The sequence below is a fragment of the Aulonocara sp. 'chitande type north' Nkhata Bay genome, linkage group LG4, assembly GCF_057382095.1.
Source record: "Aulonocara sp. 'chitande type north' Nkhata Bay isolate Kocher_YH1m ecotype deep benthic linkage group LG4, A_spYH_male_GT1.1, whole genome shotgun sequence".
Taxonomy (NCBI): domain Eukaryota; kingdom Metazoa; phylum Chordata; class Actinopteri; order Cichliformes; family Cichlidae; genus Aulonocara; species Aulonocara sp. 'chitande type north' Nkhata Bay.
The window spans coordinates 32,790,720-32,812,756 of record NC_141347.1 but is presented as its reverse complement, the minus strand read 5'-3'; the positions used below and the strand labels follow the sequence as shown (position 1 = coordinate 32,812,756).

Here is a 22,037-nt window from a genome sequence, read left to right as displayed (position 1 = left end):
TTGCGACGTACGCATGAGTAAGATGAAAGGGACGCTTCGATGAATAATTAAAAGTGTGGAAACCCTGTGTTAAAATGGCTGGAAAATATTTGATGTGCCACAGAATGGAAGTCTGCTGTATTTTGTATAAGGGAGGAGACAAAGGAAAAAGCAGTGCTGAGCAGCATCTAAGCAGCCGAGAAGTACATTTACAGTTCTACAATACAGAAGGAAGTATTAAGCTACTTACCTTGAAGTCAATCTCCTCCTAAAACACATGTTTTATTGCCCTTTTTATTGCCTTATATGGAGCTTTTTTATTGTTCGTGTATCATTTACAATTTTCTGGTGCATTATCTTTACTGTTCTATTGTTTTGTTGCTTCTGTTAGTATTTATAAATTATACTGACAATTTGTATTTTGCAAATTGGAGTTTTCTTGTACGCCTCTTAGCTTTTTGCTCTCTTTGCATTTTGCTTGTGTGTTTAAGCACTGTATTTAAAGCTATTGTTAACATTAGCTCCCACCGTGGTGCAGCTGGGTCATCATGGAATTGCTGTTCGATCTGGAGCGTTGGTCAGATTTTAGTGTCACTTGCACACAGTGATCGACCTAATAGGTCTTCACCCAAAGTTGTTTGGTGCCTTTTCATTTTCACACCATAACATTCATGCACAGCATTTAGTTTCACTAAAATCTTGCTCCTGATGTGATGAACAACAGATTTTCACTGTTGATGAATTTTTCATGCAGAAAGTGGTAAATAAAGAACTTGATGACGACAGTTTGAAATATCTCTTTGTCACGCATGTTGCATGCCACTGTATTCTCCTCTTAGACTCACAAACAGTTAAATACCTACCAAAAATACACATTTACAATAGATCCATGATAATATGTGTGGTTAGCCAGTGTTTTTCTTATATGCCTGCTGATTTTTGCTAAGCGAGTACTTAAAAACCATCTCCACCTCACCCTCTCGCACATGCGCACGTGCATTTAGAGCCTAATGATGCAATCCATGAAAGGGGAAATTTTGCTGATGACATGAATCTGATTCACCCTGTGAAATCATGAATTGATCATTCGATGCAACCAAACCGGTGCGTAAATCTGAGCAGAATAAAAACGTGCATTCAGTTATGACAGCCTGAAAAACTGTCTTTTAATATTAAAATTTGTCACAGTTTTCTCCCTTTTTTTGTCTCTTTAACTCCACCGTGTCCTCACTGCCATAACGGATAATCTCTCCCTCTCTCGCTCTCTTTTTTTCTGTCCTCATTATGAGAAAATTGTTATAGTTGGCAACAGAATTAACTGCTCGTCTGCTACCGAGAGCTGGAAAGAAAGAAGTGGGTCATATGTTCAAAGAGAGGAGGGGAAGAAGAGAAGAACGCAAAAGCGTTGGTTGGGTAGGATGAAAGCATAGGTAGAGAGGAAGGAGCTAAAGGCTGAGCACTAAACAGGAGGGTGAACAATGGCCATGAGCTGTGAAATTAACCAGATGAATAAATTAGAGCAGGATAGAAAATGAAGCAAAGCGAAGGTGAATGCAAAGGAGTTTTAACTGACAGTAAAAAGGAATTCTTTGCACTTGACATAATCTTATGATTAAATTATTTGAATTTCTTTTTCTGACTGAATGCTTTGATGAGTACACCACGCTGTATACTCATACAATTAGATCATTTGTCTAACACGATTAAAGAAGTGAAAGGCAAAACTTTATAGTTAGCAAGTCAAACGTGTCCCAGGTAGGTCTGTTTTTAACTCCCAGAGCATGAATATGAATAACAAGTTCATGCAAGCGCTGATTCTTTTGTAATAATTACCCACAGAATACATATTCACACAGTGCTGTGATGACAGTCAGCAGCTGCTGGCTCCCTGTAGCGGGCAGGTTGATAATCATGGAAGGAAAAACACAGAAAACCATGTAAGTTGTGAGGTTCAGAAGTGTTGCTGGTTTGATCACTTATAAGGAAATGTTGTCTTCCTGGTTTTCCGAAAGGTGCTGTGTCTCAAATCTGCATAAAGTGTTGAAAATGAGCACGAAATCTCGGGATTACCATCAGGGGATAAACTGAAACGGTTTAATTTAGACCACAAACCAGACTGATACTAAATAATTCTAAACTACTTTAAAAGGTGGTTGGGGATTTCCTTTCCAGGATAAATATTGGGTTTCCTGGTTCCAGTTTAGGGGACTGGGTGCATTTGTTTGCTCCTAGTGCTAAGAAAAGCAGCTGCTGGCTCCTTGTAGCGGGCAGGAAGTGAAAGATCAACAGACTACGGACAGACTAACGCCAAGATAATGATGATTAAATCAGGGGACGCAGAACAAATGATACAATAAGGTACAACCCTGACAAGATGTTTAATGGACTAAATGATTACATGCGCCCTTGAGAAAACCAACAAGATGGGAAAATGTTAGAATTGTTTTAGCCCTGTCTAAAAGTCTGTCAATCTCCATAGACTCGCATGTTAAAACTTTTTCTGTTTGCATTCACACAAGCAGCATTTTTCTCTCTTTATTTCTTTTACTTGTGCTACTGCACATTACTGTGGAAGCTCATTTCTGTCACTGAAAAACTTGAGTTGGGTGCCTAATGGCCCTTTATCAAAAAGAGAGCTGATGTACTAATTCTGGTACTTAGTATCCACCTGTGAACCGTTTTCCTCTAATGTTATCTGCTACACTATAACAACTAGCTCCAAAATACCAAAAAGGATGTGGGTAAAACGCTAACACTCGGAAACTACAGGGTCACATTGTGATGGCTACGTCCATTTTTATATATAGTTTGTGCTTTCCACATTTTTTTTTCCACTGTAAAGGGATTAAAATAAACTAACAGAGCAAATTATACTCTGGAACAGATTAGCTTTCATATAAACACATTAAAGGACACACACGGGATGTTTAAAACTGCTTGGGAACCCTTTTTGAAGTTTGGAAGGTGCGTGCATCTAAGGGAAAATGAAAAAGACCCATTTAATGTTGAGAATCAGCCAGCTGGAGCAGATTGTAGTTTCTGCTCGTTTTCCCACTGCTGTTCAACAAAAAAATTCAAGAAGCAGTAAAAGAAGAAAATACCAAAAAAAAAGAATTAAGTGTCTTTAATGATATAGGCTACATTTGTACATTTTCTACAGCAGACTTTCAATGAGACTAACTGCCAATAAGAAAGAGAGAACATTTCACCTGTAACAACTGAAAAACTGGATAAGATGTGAAAAGCTCTGAATTTAAATACTCAGTGTAAATATTCAGCTCAGTATTTTGTCCCATTAAATAATACAAACATTTAATAGCTTGAACAATCAATGTGAAATATAAATTACATTAAAGCACCTTTTCAAGAATGAGGATATTAAAATAAATAATTGGCCTTTCCATATCAAGACAGTACATTTTGATGGTAGTAATGTAAGGCTGTGCAGTCACACTGAATGCTCCCACTCACTGATGTAAAACATACAGTAATGACACAACGTGACTCCAACAACAGCAAATAACTGTGGTTACAATATGAACACCTACGGATGCGTAGCTCCATCAGCAACGACAGAATATTAGTAACTGCTGCGGCATTGTTTCCTTCAGTTCCTTCTTCGAAAAAGAGACCAAATAAAGGACAAAAGTGAGAAGATTGTCACTTAGTCTGCCACCTGGATGAAGCCTTGTTAGAGATGTCGATTCATTTAGCAAGAATAAACCAAATCGCAGTTCCTCACTCAGTCACTCGTCCACACTGGGACACTGATGAAACCCGTCGTCACCCAGTAAAGCTGTCCTACGATGAAGTCGCTAACTGTACACTGTTCATGCACGAGCCTTTCGTTCACGCGCTAACGATTCTACCTAAACCTGGCAAAGCAACAGTCGCGTGATCGGGTGCGGCGACACACACCTTACACTTTGATCCCTCGACACCTGCAGGTCTGCCTGTCAAATGCATGCACACGCACACATACACCCACACGCACGCACAAACACACACCAAGTGAGAAAAGCTTACTGTGAGTATAAAATTGAGGGTAGAGGGTGTTTCAATGGGTACTTCAAAAAGTCACAAGAACATATCAAAGACTGAGGCACAAAGCTGCCTTTTTAAAATCACCAATACAAGTACCAGCAACCGGCGACGGTGGCTCCTGCCTCTACTGCCTTACGGGGTGTAGAAAAATGCATACATCTATGTTACAGTACACGAAGAGGGCTTTAAATGTTTACAGGGCCTCCCAGACACAAATATATTTAATGCTTTGTTTTATTTATACACTGGAAATTTGGTAATCTAAGGAAATTTTAGTGGACATACTATTTGAGAAAAAAAAAAAAATCGGACAGCAATTAAAACACTCGTAATTTTTCTTTACATAAAACCCTGTACATGTTAGCATTATCAGTCAATTAAAATTATTATTTTGAAAAAATGTCAGTCAGATAGTTTTAAAAGCTCTTTTTTCTTACAAAACTGTTTTTGTTATCTGTGTGTGCAACAGACACGATATATTCCCAATTGTATTCTGGGATTGGGAGACTAATTCAGTCCGAGTACTGAAGATCTAAGTCCACTGTGCCGTCTGTCACCACTAACCTCACCCTCTTGGGTTTTGTGGCACCCATGGAGTGAGATGTTGTAACAGGTCCATAGTGTGATGTGCCTTGGTGATCCCCAGCGTGGCACTGCTGCTGCATATCCTTCCTGCAGTGCTCGTCGTGACCTTTGAGCCCTGAAAATCCAGCCAGAGAAGCTGGGTTGGAGAGCTGGGGTCCACAGGGCTCGACGACCAGCCGCCCCTGTGTGCCCGAAGGCTCCATCAGGCAGTGGTAGGTGTAGTTTGTTGAGCCCAGTCCTGGGTAGCCTTCAGCACCATCCCTGAGACCCAGGGTCAAAGAATGGTCTCCACTGAAGTTTAGTACGTAAGGAGGACCTTGATAGCCGTAAGGGAACGAGGCTGAGGGGGCTGAGGACTTGTTTGCTGGTGCTGGTGTAGCAGGTGGTGTATTGTGAACCACTTGGGGGCTGTTGTGCTGAGACATGGGCGAAAGAGAAGTGCCAAAACTGAAATCAAAGGGGTCTTGCTGAGTGTAACACGGCTGGTGTTTGTCTGAGGTCGGCGTAGTGGATTTATCCTGTTTCATGCTTTTCTCGTGCGGTGCTGAATAACTGTCGGACATTTTGCTAGGAAAGTAGAACTGCCTCGGCAAGATAGAAAAGTTTTTGTATGCCATGTTGGCTTCGGCACTTTCATGTTTGTCTGATGACATCTTAGCTTTACTATAAGAATGAGAAATTGAGGAGTTGGGTTTATTGAAATGAATGTTGGACCTGTTGGAGGAAGCGAGGTGAACGTCCTTTTCGAACCCCTGAACAGACAAGTTGCCTTTCTGATGACTGTCTGCACTAAAGCAGAACTTTGGACTCTGCTGGGTTTTCTCTATAGCACCTGATTTTGCACCTAGCATTCTGGACGAGACGGTCGGGCTGCCGGCAGCCGTGGTCTCTTTGCAAGGTGCGCTGTACAAGTTCTGACTCTGGTTGCCCCCCTGAAACTTGAGCACCCTGTGAATAACTGTAGAGGTTTTCTCAGGAAAGTTGAATGGATTGTCGGGAGGGTTGGGATTTTTCACAGTGAAGAGCTGAGGAGAGAGGAATTTGTTAGACATTTGAGACGACTGTACGGGCTTTGTTAAGCAGCTCTGGGACACTGCTCTAACTGCGTTTGGCTGATTGCTAGAAAACGACTGGGATTTATTGGGAATGGTCATACGATGGAAGGGACCCTGGGTTTTGAGGTTAGCCTGGGTTTTTGATTGGCTGGTGCTTGGCTTTATGTTCATGGCAGGGTGGGGTAAAGTAACAGGGCTTTGAGTTGTAACCGAAGACGATGACGCACCCATAAAACGAGGCTTACTGGGTGCCATGAAAGACTGATTTTTTAAGTCTTCTTTGGAAAACCTCATTCCCGGATTTTTACTTATAATTCGATCTTTAGCCGCCAAGTCGGGGTTGCCCAGAGCTGAATAACTGAAACTGGTGTTGGGTGGGTTTCTGTCTTTGGAGGTATCCTTTGCTTCACATTCCAGAGGAACTGAGTCACTTTTGGAAGGCATTAGGCCTGGAAAAAACTGCAAATCCTCACTGGTAAAGTTATTTCCAGGACTGGGAGGGCCAAGGTATGGCGTTTCCGTGGTCCACGTGTCGGTAGGGCTGTGAGAGAGGGGACTGCTGAAAGGATCTGTAGGAGGATCCAGGGAACACAGATCTGATGGGGAAGATGGAAGCATGTTCTGTGGCTGGTAATAGCCCTCAAAGTTGAGACACTGAAAGTCAAGAATGTCATCACAGCAGTTTGTGAAGCTGGGCTCGCTGGTAAGCATGTTATCTGCTGTTGCAAATGGAGGAGACTGGGACGGGGGTTGGATGACAGAATTAGAAGAGGCTGTGGGCTTTTCCAAAGTCTGAGATGAACACAAGCCCTCGGAAAGCCGAGAGAGACTGTTATCAATTTGCTGAAGAGTGTGACTAAGGCAAGTGGTGGGTGTTTCGACAGGCCCACACTTGTGTGTTCTGTCCATTTTGTGCCTCTGTTTCCTTCCTCCGCTGATCATCTCTGGCCTTTCAGTGATTCTGTCTGCAGCTACGGATATAACTTCGGTTTTACTGTCGTTGAGGGGCGAGGACAGCGACAGCGGTGATAGGGACAAAGAAAATGGTGGCGGTTCGGTTTTCAGAGAGCTGTTGTTCAGTCTCTCAGAAGATGGGCACTCTTCTTTGAGCTTGCAACAATCGGAAAGTCCTTTTTGTTTACCTAAAACGTGACCCTTCATCTCTGTCTTAATAATGGTCTCTACTTTTAAATCGGGCTGTATGAGCTCCTCTTTACTATCCACCTCCCAAATATCCTCCATCTTCCTACGCAGTTTAATTACCGGTAATGGACAGCCATTTATGTCCAGTTCCGGCTCTTGCTTTTTTTGTGACCCACTTTCAAACAAGCAGGAACTCTTTAAAAAACCTTCTTCGATTTTTGTTTCCAGCGCTGCCGCTGACAGGGCTGTGCTGTCATTTTTCTGACTCTCTGTTTTTTCTAGCAGCTGCTTGACTCCAACCACGGGGTCCCTATCGATTTTCTCTTTGAATTGTACTTCGTTGCTGGCAGACACATCGGGCCCACAGACGTTTTCCCTGTCATTTTCAAGGTCCTTGTCTGATTTTGCACCAGTGTAGAAATTTATAGCTTGCAACTTCTCTCCTCTTTTTTTCAAACGATGCAATCTGCTCTTTGACTTCTTACTAGCTTGCACGTGAGCCTGAGCTGCCTCCATCTCCATGTTTAAAATTGACACCGAGTCCATAATAGCTTTAAAAGGATCGAATGCCACCAACTCATCTCCCTTTTCTGCTTTTAATGCCATGTTTTCCAACCCTGCACTTTGCATCTCCCATACTTTCCCTCTTCTCCTCTTAAGCCGAATTTTAAAAAAGTCTGGCTTTATGTCTTCCAAACCACTTTGTTCCAGGGTCATCAATTTCCCCTGATTTCTACTTTGAAATTCATCTGAAGTCGGACTTTCGGCTACATCCTCAACACGCTCGCTCTCTAGTGTCTGTGCTTTACCGGCGTCATCCTCATCCAGCCTCTCTAATTTACACTTTCGAGCGTTCCTCATTAAATGACCACGCTGAGCTTCAGCAGGTCTCGAGCGAAGGACCCTGTTAAAAGAGGAGTGTCTTCTGGGGGCTAACCGCTGCATTTCTGTCCTCCTAACTCTGACTTTATTCTCTCTTTTCACTTTGCTACTCTCCCCTGAAGACGGGGCGAGGTCCTGCCTCAGCACTGCAGACGATTTCAACTCTGTAACATTTTTAGAAACCTGATCTAAGGCAGAGTTTAGACTTTGTTCAGAATCTAGTGCCGAACTGCGAAATGTACGTTTCTTCAGAGGTATATTGGACTGCGCGTGCACTTGTGCATTGGTGTCTGGATTAGTCGTGGTTTTAGCCGAAATCAGTGACTTGTGAGGTAGTGGGTTGAGGCAGGTGGCCGGTGGGTCATTGTGCCTCTGTGGCAACTTAGGCTCCACACTCTCCTGACTCAACTCCGTCTTAACTGTAGCTGTAATGTCTTTGCTTAAGTGTCCCTTGGTGCTTGGCTTATCTGCTGCTTTTCTTTTCACTGCTCTGGGCCTTATCTTTCGTCTTCTAATAATCCTCCTCTGCACTGAACGCCGGAACCTGCCTCCATTTATTTCAGTTTGTTCTGATTCCTCCTCGGCACTCTCCTTGGAGGCCCAGGTAGAAAACCGTCGTCCCACATTACCTCCCTTTAATCTCCCATCTATTAATGATTTATCTTTTCTTAAAATATCAGATAGCAGAACCGTTGCCTGTTTTATAACAATATCATCTTCATGCCTACTTACTGGCTGCGTACTCAAACTCATTTGTCCTGATCCTTCCTGCGTGCAAACCCCCTTGGCTGTATTTTTAACATCCTGGACATTATTTTGACATTTGCTGGAAACCATTTTGCAATCAGACCTTTTCACTTCTTCTAGGTTTCTGTTACTTTTACTGTCTCTCTGCCCTTCTGTTTTGCCTTTTAAAAAATCCGTCTGTTCGTTTGTTATAAAATCTTTGTCATCTACCGAAGCCGTTTGTATTTCACTAAATTTCTCGCTTCTCTTTTTCTCGCTGTGGGATAAGTCGCCCGTGCTCTCGCTCGAATGCCGTTTCCTTACACTGGTTTGATCTGGAGACTTGAAAGACATTTCCCTCACCCCTCTGTTACCGTCAGCTGTGCAGACCTCTGAACTTCTCGCCTGCCTCTGCTGAAATCTGGATGCTCGTTTTTCTGTTGCTGGGCCTGGGCGCTGGCTCTGCATCCTCCTTCCTCTAACCTCCACCCTTACTTTCCTGTCTTCACAGCTTTCTCCAAGTTCCAAACTTTGTGACACCGATAACCTCGTTAGATTGACTGTAAGATATTGCTTCAGAGATATTAGCGGATTGTCTCCAGTGTTCTTCAATCCATCCGTGTTACTCGTGGATAAAGCTCTGATAGTCTTGCGCTCAGTTTGCTCGGCAGCAGGATTTTGAGCCGTGGTGATGACGCTGGTTTCGATGGCGCCGCGGTTTTGACTTTCTGTGATTGCAGTTTCGACATTCTCTTGTTTTATTGCACTGCAGATTTTGTCGCCCTCATCCGGGTGACAAACAGTTGTAGTGTTAGTTGTGTTACTGGACTTCGTCTGGTGTGCGAGTGTGGTGCGAACACTGCTTTTTGTTCTTGAAGAGGTCCTCATGTGAACGGGCTTCCTGCCCACCACTTTTGCAAACCTCCCATTAAGGCCTGCGCCTCTTACCGCAGATCTGCTTTTCTGACATGCTGACATGGAGGAATTCAGAGTAAAGGGCTTCAAGTTCACCGCACTGCTGTTGCTTTCTTCCCCAGTCATGTTCAGTCCCCTTGGCCTGTTATCTTGTGGCCTCACTTCCTCGAGTTGCAGCAGCAGTGCCCTTTCTTTGCTTTTTGGATCCTTACAATTGAGTAAAAAATCCAAAGAGTGGCGCCGCACTCTGACTCTAAGGTCCTTTAGTGTAACCTGGGATAAAAGCGGAACCGTTCGCCGCTGTTTGGCTGTAGAGGAGGACTTTAGTGGGTGCTTTCCTGATCGTCTTTGCTTCTCCTGTCTCCACTTCTTTGTCTGACTCAGTTTTCTGTTCTTCAAGGCATTTCTTCTCATCTGCTGAGTGAATGAGTTCCTTGAGGGGATGGCTTTGAAAGAGAGACAGCAACAAAGAAGCAAATTAACTTTTTGGTTTCTACACAAAACCCATTGTTCTGCTTTTCTGCCCTGTGAACAACTTCATGTGCAGAGTCTGGTCTATAGTGTAAATCAAACTTGTGAAGACAACAACTGTAAATTGCATCAAGACGTTGAAGCATTTTCTTTTTTTTTTAAAAAAGAAGAAGGAAACAAAGCATGTTTACTCTGAAACAGTGGAACACATAACAGTTTGTTTCTAACAGGAGGTAAAATTACATTTTTTCAGTTATCAACCCACTTAAAAATCTAAATAATGGACGTCAAACGTAAGGTCCGGGCACCAGAATCCCCCCAACAAAGACTCCAATACACTCACTGGATAGCTTTGGAAAATGTGAAGGGCATGAATTGTTGGACTTAAATGTGTTTTACAGCTTTTTCTGCTGATAAAGACCTCCCTGTGGCTAATCATACTCCACAACTGTAATTAAGTAATAGATAAACAATCGCATAACAAAAACAGTTCCTGTTTCTCACTACTTACAATAGGTCCACGTACAAAAGGATATTTTCTGTGAACAGAAGCTGTGTGTTTTATAATTACAGGACACTCTAGGCAATGAGCTACCAGAATTTCTTTTGTAATTTTACACATTTATTTCTTAAAATTTAAGCCCAAAGCTGAAAGATTTCTTTCGTCTACTACATAAGCATTTCTATAGCATTTATATATGAACAAACCTAAAAAAAAAAAAACCAAACAACAAACAGTGGTTCCCTAGAAGTTCTTTAAAGGACAAATAGATAATATAAACTGAGAAAAGAGGCGGGTTAGGGTTGTTGTCCTTTGGTAGGGGACCAGTTTAAGGGATTGTTTTCTTGACTATAAAGCCCGTTACACAAGAATAACCGCCACTCTTTGCCTGCCCACAGGCTCCCATGAGAAAGGTCTGCAAAAGAAGATCAAGTGAGAGGCCCTCAGAGCTGCAGGAAAAAACTTTCATTAGATTTACTCCTCCTAGGCAGATTTCATTGAGCAAGGGCTCACTTTCAGACATCTTGGGTAGAGCTCAACTAAACTGGGTGAGGTTGAGCTTTGAAAAGGTTGAACTTGATTCATACGACAAGAAAAAATGAGAGCTTTGTAGCAAAAATGAATGATGAAAAGTAATTTAGTAAGTTCATCCTGATTACCATCTTTTCATGATTGCTGGAAGCCAAAAATGTCATTTGAATTAAAATCCTCTTAAAATCCGAGTCTAATCACAACTAAAGCTCCATTGTTATTAATCATCGACACAGATTATTGAATAACTTTTGATAAATATAAATATTTTAATGAGGATCCATTTGTGAGTGGTCCCTCATAATGTTTATGTTGGCTGTCCCCGAGGAAGATCCCATCTAATTATTCTAAACCCCACATAATAAATCCTTTATTTATATGATTGCATAAGCATGCATATGCTACCTAAAGCAAACAGATAAGAACAAAAGGATATTAAAACATCTGGATTTATTTAGTTTATTTATTTAGTAAAATAAGTAAACAAGTTTGGAGATTTTAATATAATATAATAACACAGATATTTAATAGTAGACCCTTTTTAAGGCATAATATTTTACAGGTTATGGATAATTGCACTGCCACTGTTGAACGTATACTTTAAACAGAGCAATAATTTTAATCTGAACAGTGTAGTCACGGCAGAATTTAAGCTGTACCAGGTATTATTGCAGGGCTTGTATTAATGTAGTCTTTACTTTACAATATAAAGGACTTCGAAGCAACTGTCTCTGTGATTTGGAGCTATATAAATAAAACTGGATAGGATTTAATAAAAAAAAATTTGGCAAAAACTCTGTTTATTTGTGTGTTTTCACACTAACATCAGGGTTTTTCCTGAGTGGCCTTGAGCACGAAAGGACTGCATATAGTTTAGGTATTTTGTTATCTTACTCAATAAAAATCTATGGATTTTCCCTTTATGTGCAATCCCTCTGATTGTGCTTTGGGGAAAGCCCAAAAGCTCTTTAGTAAGAAAATCCCAAACTGGTTACCTTTAAAGATTCCCGAGTGTATTCCTGGTGTTATTGGCCTTGTAGAAAAGTGACCCCTCTCTCTGTGATGACGAAGATATCGCTCTCTCAGGCGGTACTTTTGGCCCACGGGGTCCTTTGTTTCCTCGATTTCAGGCTGTTTCCCTCTGTGCTTGAAGTGACCCTCTCCATTCCTAAAGAAGAGTTAAAAAAAAGATTAAAAGTTCAGAGTTTTCATCTCTTAGATGAATAAAATCTGTTGAGAAAAAAAAAAAAAGACTTTGATAAAGACCACGTCTGATCAGATAATGGACGTACCTCTCACAGGTGCAGCATTCACACATTTCATTGCCTTCACCAAAAAAGCTGGCTCCATAGTAACACGTGATCTCTTCCCCAGGTGCTATGGGTCGAATCACCTCAACACAAGCGATATTCTTCTCACCGGGGACGAACTGGGCGGGTGAAAAAGAAGGAAAAAAAACAAACAAAAAAAAAAAAAAACAGACAAAGACAAAGGTTGGATGGCCCGTGGGAAACAACAACAACAAAGCAGTCAGGAGGCAGAAGGCAGGTCTAAATCTGCACTTAAAATAAAACATTTGGCATGAAAATAACATGTTATAATTTCAACTTGAAGTGTTTTAGTGAATTATTATTGCAGATTACCTTGCAGTTTGGCTTGCAGTCTTCAGTGCAACGGGACAAAGAAAAAGAAAGATAAATAAGGTCACTAATAAAATCACACCAGTGAATGAAAAACTCAACATTTTGCTAATCTACTGGTTTAGATTGGATTTATTTTCACTAAAGAAATAAAGAGATAGCCCTCTGATGGAAAAAAAATGACCCAGTTTTTACTAGGCCTTTGGCATAATTGCAGTTAGGATAAGATATGCTTTGTTTTCTTTAAAATATGGAGCTGAAACATTAAACAGACCTACAACAGAACACCTCAAATACAAAATATATCAACACAAATAAAATGTGACAAAACAAAACAGCTCAACAAGGTTCAAAAAACAAACAACATGCAAAAGAAAAGCTCTAAATCTAAATGAAATACAATCAGATGCTTAAAAAAAAAAAGCTTGATATAATATAATATGACAAAGTGGCTTGAAAAGTAAAAGAGTTCAAATTCAATAGAGCAAAAAGAAACAGCAGTGAAAACAAGCACAGCATATGTCATGTCACATTAAAGTGGTTCACTATAACAGGATGTGAAGTGTTGAGACAACACAGGGCCGAAATAAACTCAGACAATTTACTCTCTGCTAAACAGATGTTTTGTGTAATAAAGAGTTATTGCATGAGGTATGAAAGACCTCCTGAATCTTTATTACTGTGCACCAACATGTCATCTGCTAACATGATTTTCTCGCTCTTGTAACTAGAAAGTCAATAAATCATATGAGGAAACCTATAATTTCTCACTATAATTATGATGACGACACAGACATGGGTGCAAAACATTGACCGCTATCCCTGTGTCACTGCAGTGCAAACCGAGTTCAGGATAAATCTGTTTTGGTGCACTCTATGAATTATATACATTCATCAGCTTGAGTAAGGAACCGAAAGTCAGCCTATTATGCTCATTTCCAGCTCCATATTTAGCACAGGTTTGCATGATTTATTTATTTATTTTTATTCATAATTATTCATATTTATTCATCTATTATTAAGCTTTGGTAAAGCCCCTCAGTTCCTCTTCTGTTTTAGTTTCCATTTTCCTCTTTTTAAGCCAACATCTTCCGATTGCCTGCTCATCGCAAGCACGAGGGTCAAGATAGTTCCTGTTTTTATCGTAACAGAAGCAAAGAGCAGAAACGTATCTGAAACAGAGCATTCAGAGCAGCCTGAAGCCTCAGCTTTCGGCCCACAGAGTTAACTGTACGCACACCAGCCTCAGCATTTCCAATGTGAGCAATCAAACTTTAAATAAAGGGTTGCTCAATGACAGCTAAAATCATAATCAGTTAATTTGGTCACCATGGAGAACTTTTTAAACACATTTTTAAACACAGACTACAAAAAAATACACAAAAAAGCATTTAAATTCTCTTTTTTTAAAAAAAAAAAAAAAAAGGAAAGAAACTTGCCTTTCTATTGAAGTTAATTTCCCCAAACCTTCATCATAATAAATCAAAGTGAAATGATCTGACCCTGAAATCCTATTTGAGATCTCTGAATTTTAAAAGGACTGCTTGCACACTATCTGAAACTCTGGCATGGTCAATGTAAATCAGTATCAATCACTGTAACAGCACACATATAGAGAGAAACACAGTAGGCCCACTTTAAGAGTAACTACAGTGTAATACTGAAGGCATGGCCTAGATTTCCATTAAGATGCATATATATGTGTACAACCACTAGTCTCGAAGGTAAACACACTCACCGTGGTTAATGAAAGCTGCAGGCCCGAGCCAGAGCTGAGCGCAGCGTTTGCGTGTGGAATACATCACGCTGAAGTCATTGACTCCCGCCCTCAGCACGGCACTGTCAGCAGGACTCAGCTCTGCTATGCAGCCCAGCAGGACCTCCACCCGCTCTCCTACAAACCTGCAGAGGAACAATTCAGGCATCACATTTTCAGTTGTAAAAAACAACACCATACAGGACGCAGTGCTGCTGCAGTGGCAGCTCGTGATGCTGCTGCGTGTGAATACCAGTGCCTAGTTGAGGTTATCTTGGCTCCGTTGGTCTCTGAGGAGTATCTGTCACAGGACTCTATCTTGACACCGCTATCCAACAGGAAGGCACTGAGGTAGCGATAAACCTGCAAACATCACACACGGTCTTTGATTGTGATGTTACACTCGAGTGACAAATCCAAGTATCGGTGATAAACACATACACACATAGACAATAAAGTCAAATGATAACAAACATTTTTGTTTTATGCATACATGTTGTCTCAGCAGCTCCTGTCGATGGCTCCCCAAAGCATTAAAGTAGTCACCAGCCAGCTCGCCCACCGTTAGAGCCTCAAACGTAGCGTTGAAGTCGTGCGTACGCTGAAACCTCAAAAGCGTCTCTTTGAGGTTACCCCAACGTCGGATCTCTGGTGGGGGGCTGCACAAAGAGAGAGGGACAGATATAAGAAGAGTCTAAGAAGCTTCCTTTTAACACTGAATTTTAGATATAGCATCCAAATATATTTTTGAACCAACAACTTTAGGAAAAAAAATAAAAAAGAAAATAAAAAGAAAATCACACAAAAAACACCCAAATCAGCTCACAGTTAAAAATATTTGGACTAAATGTTCCACAGTTCTGTTCTTATAAGCTACAATAACAATTAATAAATATCTGTGCATCTTTCTCAGAAATCTAACCTTCCTTCACTTCTGTATTTAATACGGATGCACCAAAACATGCACAACAGGTGCACACAGGGTTTTTCCACGGCCCTCTGGGAGGTCGCTGCACCCATAAGTATGACTGGTCAGGATGTAGATGGGACAAAGAGTTTACGTTACCTTATTTAATAAAAGCCTATCCATTTTTCGGTTCTTATATTATTTTCAATTATTCATTTTAAAGTGGATTTAAATACATTTCATGCAGGAAAAACACCACCCAGAATTTTACAAACACTTAACAAACTCATTCATTAAAACGGCTTTAAAATAAGCGGTTGTCAAACTACTCATGAAAAATCTTGGAAAATGAACAGCAGTTTACTGATGCTGCTGCGTACACCTTCATTAAAGTAAAATTCAGGTTTTTCTTTTTAATGACTTTCTCTAATGACTGCTGAGGTGTGAGCTTTTATTCGGACACTCATCGTTATTATATATTAACTTTCACTGAACGTCCAGGTTTTGCAGTTGGCCTGAAGTGTCACTGCATTAAAGCATAATCAGAACCACCTGGTATTCTTAAAGTTTTATAGAGCTCAGGGGCCGCTTTAATAGGAATGCATGGATTGCGAAATTCTGGACTGATGATTAACCTTCAAGTGCCCAAAGAAAGTTAATTTAGAACTCAAACTGCACATTTCTGTGTGCTGTAGTGATATTTCTAATGATAAAAACATTTCCAATTTACTTTAACAAAATGTAAAGCTTTCTTTTTTTCACTCCACCTTTCAAATAACAGGAATTAGCCGACTGGTGTTGGGAGGATAATAGAAAGTTATACAGAGTAATTTATGACCCTGGAAATGTATGTATTTTTATAAAATTACAGGCTCTCATTTTATTTTCCACTTCTAATCACGACATTGTAATGGTCTGCAGTCAACCATGACTAACAGAACTAGAGCAGCACCATTTACTGCTGCGGAGGCCTTGAGGCAGACACTTGAACACCTGAAGTAAAACAGCTCAACTGACAGAAATTAGTTGGCAAAAGTGACATAAATAATTTGAATGTTTCTGCGCAAACACACACACATCAAAACAACATACGTATTAAGATTTTGTTTTAAACAGAACCCTGGAAGTAACAAAGGCTGAAGAAAAAGCCTGATTAGGAAAATTTCACTGTAAGTTGCTGTTGATGAAGGAGTCACCGGTTCATCTAATGTTACTATTTATTACACAACAATATGGACACACATAAGTAAAGGCATTGGTGGATTTAACAAGATCTGCTACATGTAAAGGAAACAGTATGATAACCACAAGCAGAGCCATTATTGCTCTATTCCTGTATAAAGTATGAGTCATAGCTCGGCTGTTTGAGCGTTTAAATAACAGTTTGAGTCAATATTGTTTTTCTGTTAATAATATTTCTTTATTGTTATTAATTCCCCCTTTGTGTTGGGGCAACAAACACTGACATTCTAAATAATAACTGACATGCTTTAAAGTCTTTTCAGCTCTTTGCTATTTTTTTTTTTTAACATTTTCCCAGCACAAAACTGATGTAACGCAACACAATCGGCTGTTGACACAAAGAAATATTAATGAAATGTTGAAATTGAGCGCAATCTGATATCCACATGTGGGTTTTGTTCCTACATCCTCATAACATCATTATAACAGTCTTTTTTTTCTCAAGTTGCAAAGCTATGACATCACAACAATGTGATTGGTCAGGTGCAAAGCTAAAACCGGACCAATATTATTTTGATGATGCACAAAAAACACCAGTACGGGATATCAGATACACCTTACGTGAGAGCTCATGTTATGGTTTCTCTTTCACCCTCACATTTATTTATTTTTATATTTCACTATAAAATGAAATTCACCCCTTAACCCTATTGTGGGATTATTAATTTAGATCAGTTGCTTTCTTCTGCCTTTGTATTTTTTCCACCCAACCAAAAATCTAAGAAATCAAGCCTTAAAAAAGCCAGCGAAACAGCAGTGATCACACTCTTTCCAGCCATACCATAGCACTGGGTAGTCACTGGACTCCATGATTGCTGTATTGTGTGTCAGATTACCTGATGTTCATTTTGTGGGTGCTGAAGCCCAGCAGAGGGTCCAGCACCAAGCGGGTGGCCAGGTCATCCGTCTCACACAGCTCCTTCACACTCATTCTAGTGCTTCCGTCCATCGCCTCCCACCATCAGCATGCTGAAACCACAGGCATCAAAGTAACGCTGTGACAGCAGCAGCAGCAGCAACAACAACAACAAACCACAATCACCTACCTGCATTTCTGCACATCACACAACACCTGCATTAAATTTCTCACCGGTGCCCTGATATCTGCGTATATAACCGGTCTGCTGCTGGGTTGCATCATGTTGAAGAACAGTAGATAAAATCGTTGCGTGAGAAAGGAATGTGGCTGTGTTTCTACGGGCTTCCACAGTCCATTAGCTTAGCAGGGTAAATATGTTATCAGCTGCGGGACGGAGGGAGCTAGCGCTATGGCCTGCAGCTACAGTAACGGGATTGCATCGCAGCGCTGATGAAAGCCAGCGCATCGATGCATGCTTGACACACCTATGCGGGCTTTCCAAACCTACCTGGGAGTCTTTTGTAGTCAACGAAAGTATCGTCAGGTTGACCGTTTAGCAGCAAGCCGCTCACTCGCTCTGCTCCGGCTCTCGCTCTGCTGGCTGGGGCAAAGTTAGCCTAGCAGCAGCAGCGAAGCCCGCTAGCTCTCTGCCGCCTCGCTGGCTCTCCCCGAAGATGGAGTCTCCTCGTCGCTTATGGAATTTTACTGCTCCTTCACGACTCCGGGTCCCAGCCGAAATTTTAAAAGGGGGACAAATGCACAACACCGGGGAACGATTGAGACACGAAATGTGTGTGTTTTGTAGCCGCTAACTAGCTTTTACAGGCTCGTCTAGTAGCAAAAGTTGATGATGAGCGACGTCCAATGCAACCGAACTAGCTGTTAGCCACGCCCCTTGCGCTGCGCCATTCGCTTAGGTCAAGGTCAATTTTACAAATCAAACCAGAGGGCTTTGTTTTAAGCTCTGTGATTGGTCAGGCCTTTTTATGGGCGGAGCCGATCCATACCCTGGGTTTACTACGACGTGCAGAGGGGAGTGTTTTCTTGTACAGCGGCCTCTGCCTCTATTTGGCTGCTGGAAAGCATTTCACACAATCACACTGTTAGTACACAGTCAGAATGCGCTCATCAGCAGCGACACTAAAACCTGCCTGAAACCCTCCTGCACTGTTAATTACACTAAAGCTCACAGTGAGGAACTCCGTGCATTAGGTTAATGCTTCAGGATTGAAATTTTGCTATTTAAACACTTTATATTTGCTTAACCTTTAAATAATTTATTTTAAGTTTTAATTACTGAGATGACAAATTTAAGGGCCAAGCTTTAGATTGTATTACGTCATAATAAAAACAAACAATAAGCCATTCTACTTTTGCAGGACATTTTCTGTCCGACCCACGAAAATTGAGAATAATCCCTGCGCAAAGTACATAATACACACATAATACATTTGTCCTGTAAATTACTCTTGTCCTGGGACAAACTGTAAGCCTCTGGGTTGGAAAGGTGATTCCAAAATATTATTTAAAATACAAAATAGCTCATGAGAACGGCCCAAAATAGTATTTTTCTTTTCTTTGCCATAGCCTTCTGATAAGCATGTCTATTAGACTAGTTAATTTAAGATTGATGATTTTGTTGACACGTGTCTCTTTTTTTCACATCAACATATTTTTAAAGAACAGTCATTATGCACTGCTGCTGTGTCTAACAACACACGTGCAACCCTGTTACCTAAATTAGCCTGAAAAAGAAAGCGATAAAACAGTGACATGATATAACAAGGAAGAAGTGGCATGATCAAGTCATGTGCTAACAGCATGGAAAGACCAAAGGTCAGTCCTCTTTGACCTAGTTTGTATTTTTCCAGTCTTTTCTTATTAGATTGGTGTGTCAGTCTGGATCTGGTCATCTTTATCTCCCAGGTTGACCCAAAGCCACCAAGGTGTCCTGCTTTTGGCAACAGGTGACCTTCAAATGGACCCCTGGATCATGTGAGGTCAATGTTTTAGATAAGAATATAACAGATAAGCTTCCATTCACCGACATAGGTTTTGATTGCTGGGTGGGATGGCCATGTAAAGTGTGGGATCACTTGGTCTTCCCTCAGCAAACTGTGAGCATCACTTACTTTTCTACATTTGTTGAATTTTTGGGTGCCATCCGCATCTAAAGTGGAACAAGTTAACATAAAATGGAATATAAAGCCACGAGACCATCAGGCATTATCCTCAAATGGTCTAATTTTATCACTGCTGAGTCAACACACACATAAAGGCTTGGGATAAAAGTCAGAGTATAAACACACTTACAGCGTTTTCTGACATCAGGCCATAGGCACAGCACGGTGAGCTGATATTCTCTTTCTTTAATCTTTTTCAGCCATCTGCTGTCCTCCGATGTCCATCCGTTTTCTCTCTGTGGACCCTCCCTTCCTTCACAATACTGCAATATCACAGTGTTGTGATATTGTCACAACTTGTTAACTATAAATTAACTACTAAACTTAAGAAAATAGGATTATATCAGTTATTTGAACACAGCAAGCCTGAAAAGGGGTTCACGTGGGTGTAAAGTAATACTATTCTGAACTCCCCAGACAAATGGCATTCATGATATAAGTTAAAACTAATATAAAAACTAATAAAAAGTGAATTTGCATGAAAAAAAAATCACCTTGGAAAGCAGCTTAGACCATTTAAAACTATATAGAAACAAAACATTGCATGTGGCAACCTTAATTGTTCCATGCAAGCTTTTTTAGCTTACTAAAATACGGAAGTCATGACCACATGTGAACATGAAGTTGGCCAAAGAACATGTCTAACAAAGTGTTTTAAGATGGTGCCTCTAAGCAGCCTGACGTCTTCACTCTGTTCTCCCATATTGCCAATGACTGCTCCAGGCAAACTGCTTCGATATCAATGTGTAGTCATCTTGCTTCTGCCTTTCAAAGTTCATTTAAATAGACCGTTTGCAGTCTGAAATACAGACATTGGACCAATTTGAGTTAAAAATGTAGCTTCACACAGATTCTGTTTTTTTTGGACATAAAACATTTTAAAGTGAGCCGTGCCAGCCATCTCAGCCCCGCTGTTTGAAACACAATCCATCTTTCTGTGCTTCTATTTTCAGACACACTGAATGCAGATACCTCACTGCTCTTTGGATTTTTGCCAGCCACTATTCTGGAGAGCTGAAATTTCTCAGAGATAAATAAGCACCCCCTAAAACTCTATGGACAGGTCTCAACTGGAAAACAATCCAAAGTAGTGTTACTGCATATTTTAAAGGGTGTCAAGCATTCAGTAACCCGGTGGCAGCATGCTTTACAAGGAGCAGAAGTGGAAAGCACCAATCGCTCTGTCATCACAAAGGCTCAGCTGGAGTATTCAAAGTGGCCGGATGACTTCATTCAACTATCAAAGAGTGTGTCTCTCAGCTGCTTGGAGGAGGAAAGTGTACCTCCCTTCAGCACTTGAGGAAACCTTAGTAACTGCTCTGTTTGTCTATGAGTTATTTTTTCTCTTTTTGCTAGATTTATTGAGCCCTCGAACGAGCGAGCTGTTACAGTGACTAAAATGACTGAGTCTTGTTTGTAGAGGTTTATGATTTTAAATATTTTATGCAGAAAAATTCATAATCAAAGCTTCTGTAGCAGTAAATCTTTCTCCTCTGGATCTTTTGGGCCTGCAAAACATTCCAAGTGAACAGATGTGGAAAATGAAAATAAAACCTGACAGCTTCCTGTTATCGCTGCTACACAAATGGGCATTTCCCTGGAAAACAATGAGAATTTGTAGTATTAGACTGACAAACTGATGGAAGGAAGTGTTTTTATGGCCACAAGACATAAAATAATACACTGCAGGGGCCATAAATGCTCCCACTGTTTGTTTACGCTGTCCAAGCTTGTGTTTATTTTCTATATTTTATTATTAATAAATCTGCACGCAAGAGCATACAATGCTGCTGTTTGGTATGACAACTTCCTCATTAGAGAGGCAACTGCACAAAATTGTGACTTCTTGTTCTTCTAACCCAAATATTCTGGCAGTTTCTATTGACTGTAGTTTATAAGAGTCAACACACTTGACTCCCACAAATAAATAAGAACATGCAGCGAATGTGCAGAGCTGCAGCTACATCCCTAATGAAACCAAAGGAATATAACCAGATAAATAACTAAAAAAAAAAAAAGCACTAACAGGGAAACAGGAGTTCCAGAAACCCTAAAAATAAACAGCTTTCATTTATGAACATTTATCAAGTGATGGAGTTAGAAAAAAATGCATTCAGTTCTGATACATTATTTTTGATATTCATGGGCACATACGCTGTATACTGCATATCTAAATGTACCTCTCAGTGTCCTAGATTGTCCCACACAAGCATCCTCTTTGCCCCATATTTCGCGAGACATTAGCCTGCATTGAGAAATAAGCCACCTAATATACAGTTTGCATGTATAAAATGAGTGTGGAAAGAAACATTGAACAGGCATTTGATTAGAAACCCACAGAGCGCGCGCACACACGCACACGCACACACACACACACACACACACACACACACACACCTCACTGAGGTAAAATTTGGAGTCAAAACTCTAAAATTTACCTGATGTCTGTGTTTTTAATCTTTAAATGGGTGAATTTTTGTCAATTTATGGTTAGAAGGCAGAGCGTTACAACCTTCCAATCACATCACGTGTTTTGTTTCCTGTTTATTTAATTCAAACTAAACTGTGCAACTACCTACCATCAATATCTCGACTTACATTCATTTTTTTGTTAATT

General features: G+C 40.6%; 1 protein-coding gene across 1 annotated transcript; it reads right to left on the bottom strand.

Annotated features, from left to right (window-relative positions):
* Positions 1–2,956: 2,956 nt before the first annotated feature.
* kmt5c (lysine methyltransferase 5C) lies at positions 2,957–18,113 on the bottom strand. The gene is made up of 9 exons (XM_086290011.1): positions 17,746–18,113; positions 17,215–17,347; positions 14,723–14,888; positions 14,483–14,592; positions 14,212–14,375; positions 12,477–12,496; positions 12,126–12,262; positions 11,829–12,001; positions 2,957–9,775 (listed from the first exon to the last, which is right to left on the bottom strand). Exons 2-9 carry the CDS (start codon positions 17,325–17,327, stop codon positions 4,536–4,538), a joined length of 6,123 nt encoding a protein of 2,040 aa, XP_086146137.1. The 5' UTR covers positions 17,328–17,347; positions 17,746–18,113; the 3' UTR covers positions 2,957–4,535.
* Between the last annotated feature and the right edge of the window lie 3,924 nt (positions 18,114–22,037).

Bases quoted from the DNA above. Each gene is read 5' to 3' on its own strand.
- kmt5c (XM_086290011.1), bottom strand. From the start codon at position 17,327: ATGGACGGAAGCACTAGAATGAGTGTGAAGGAGCTGTGTGAGACGGAT. The intron at 12,263-12,476 runs GTAATCTGCAAT...TCACCCGCCCAG, and splicing joins ACTGCAAGCCAAACTGCAAG to TTCGTCCCCGGTGAGAAGAA. The intron at 9,776-11,828 runs GTAACCAGTTTG...TCTCTTTCAAAG, and splicing joins ACACTCGGGAATCTTTAAAG to CCATCCCCTCAAGGAACTCA.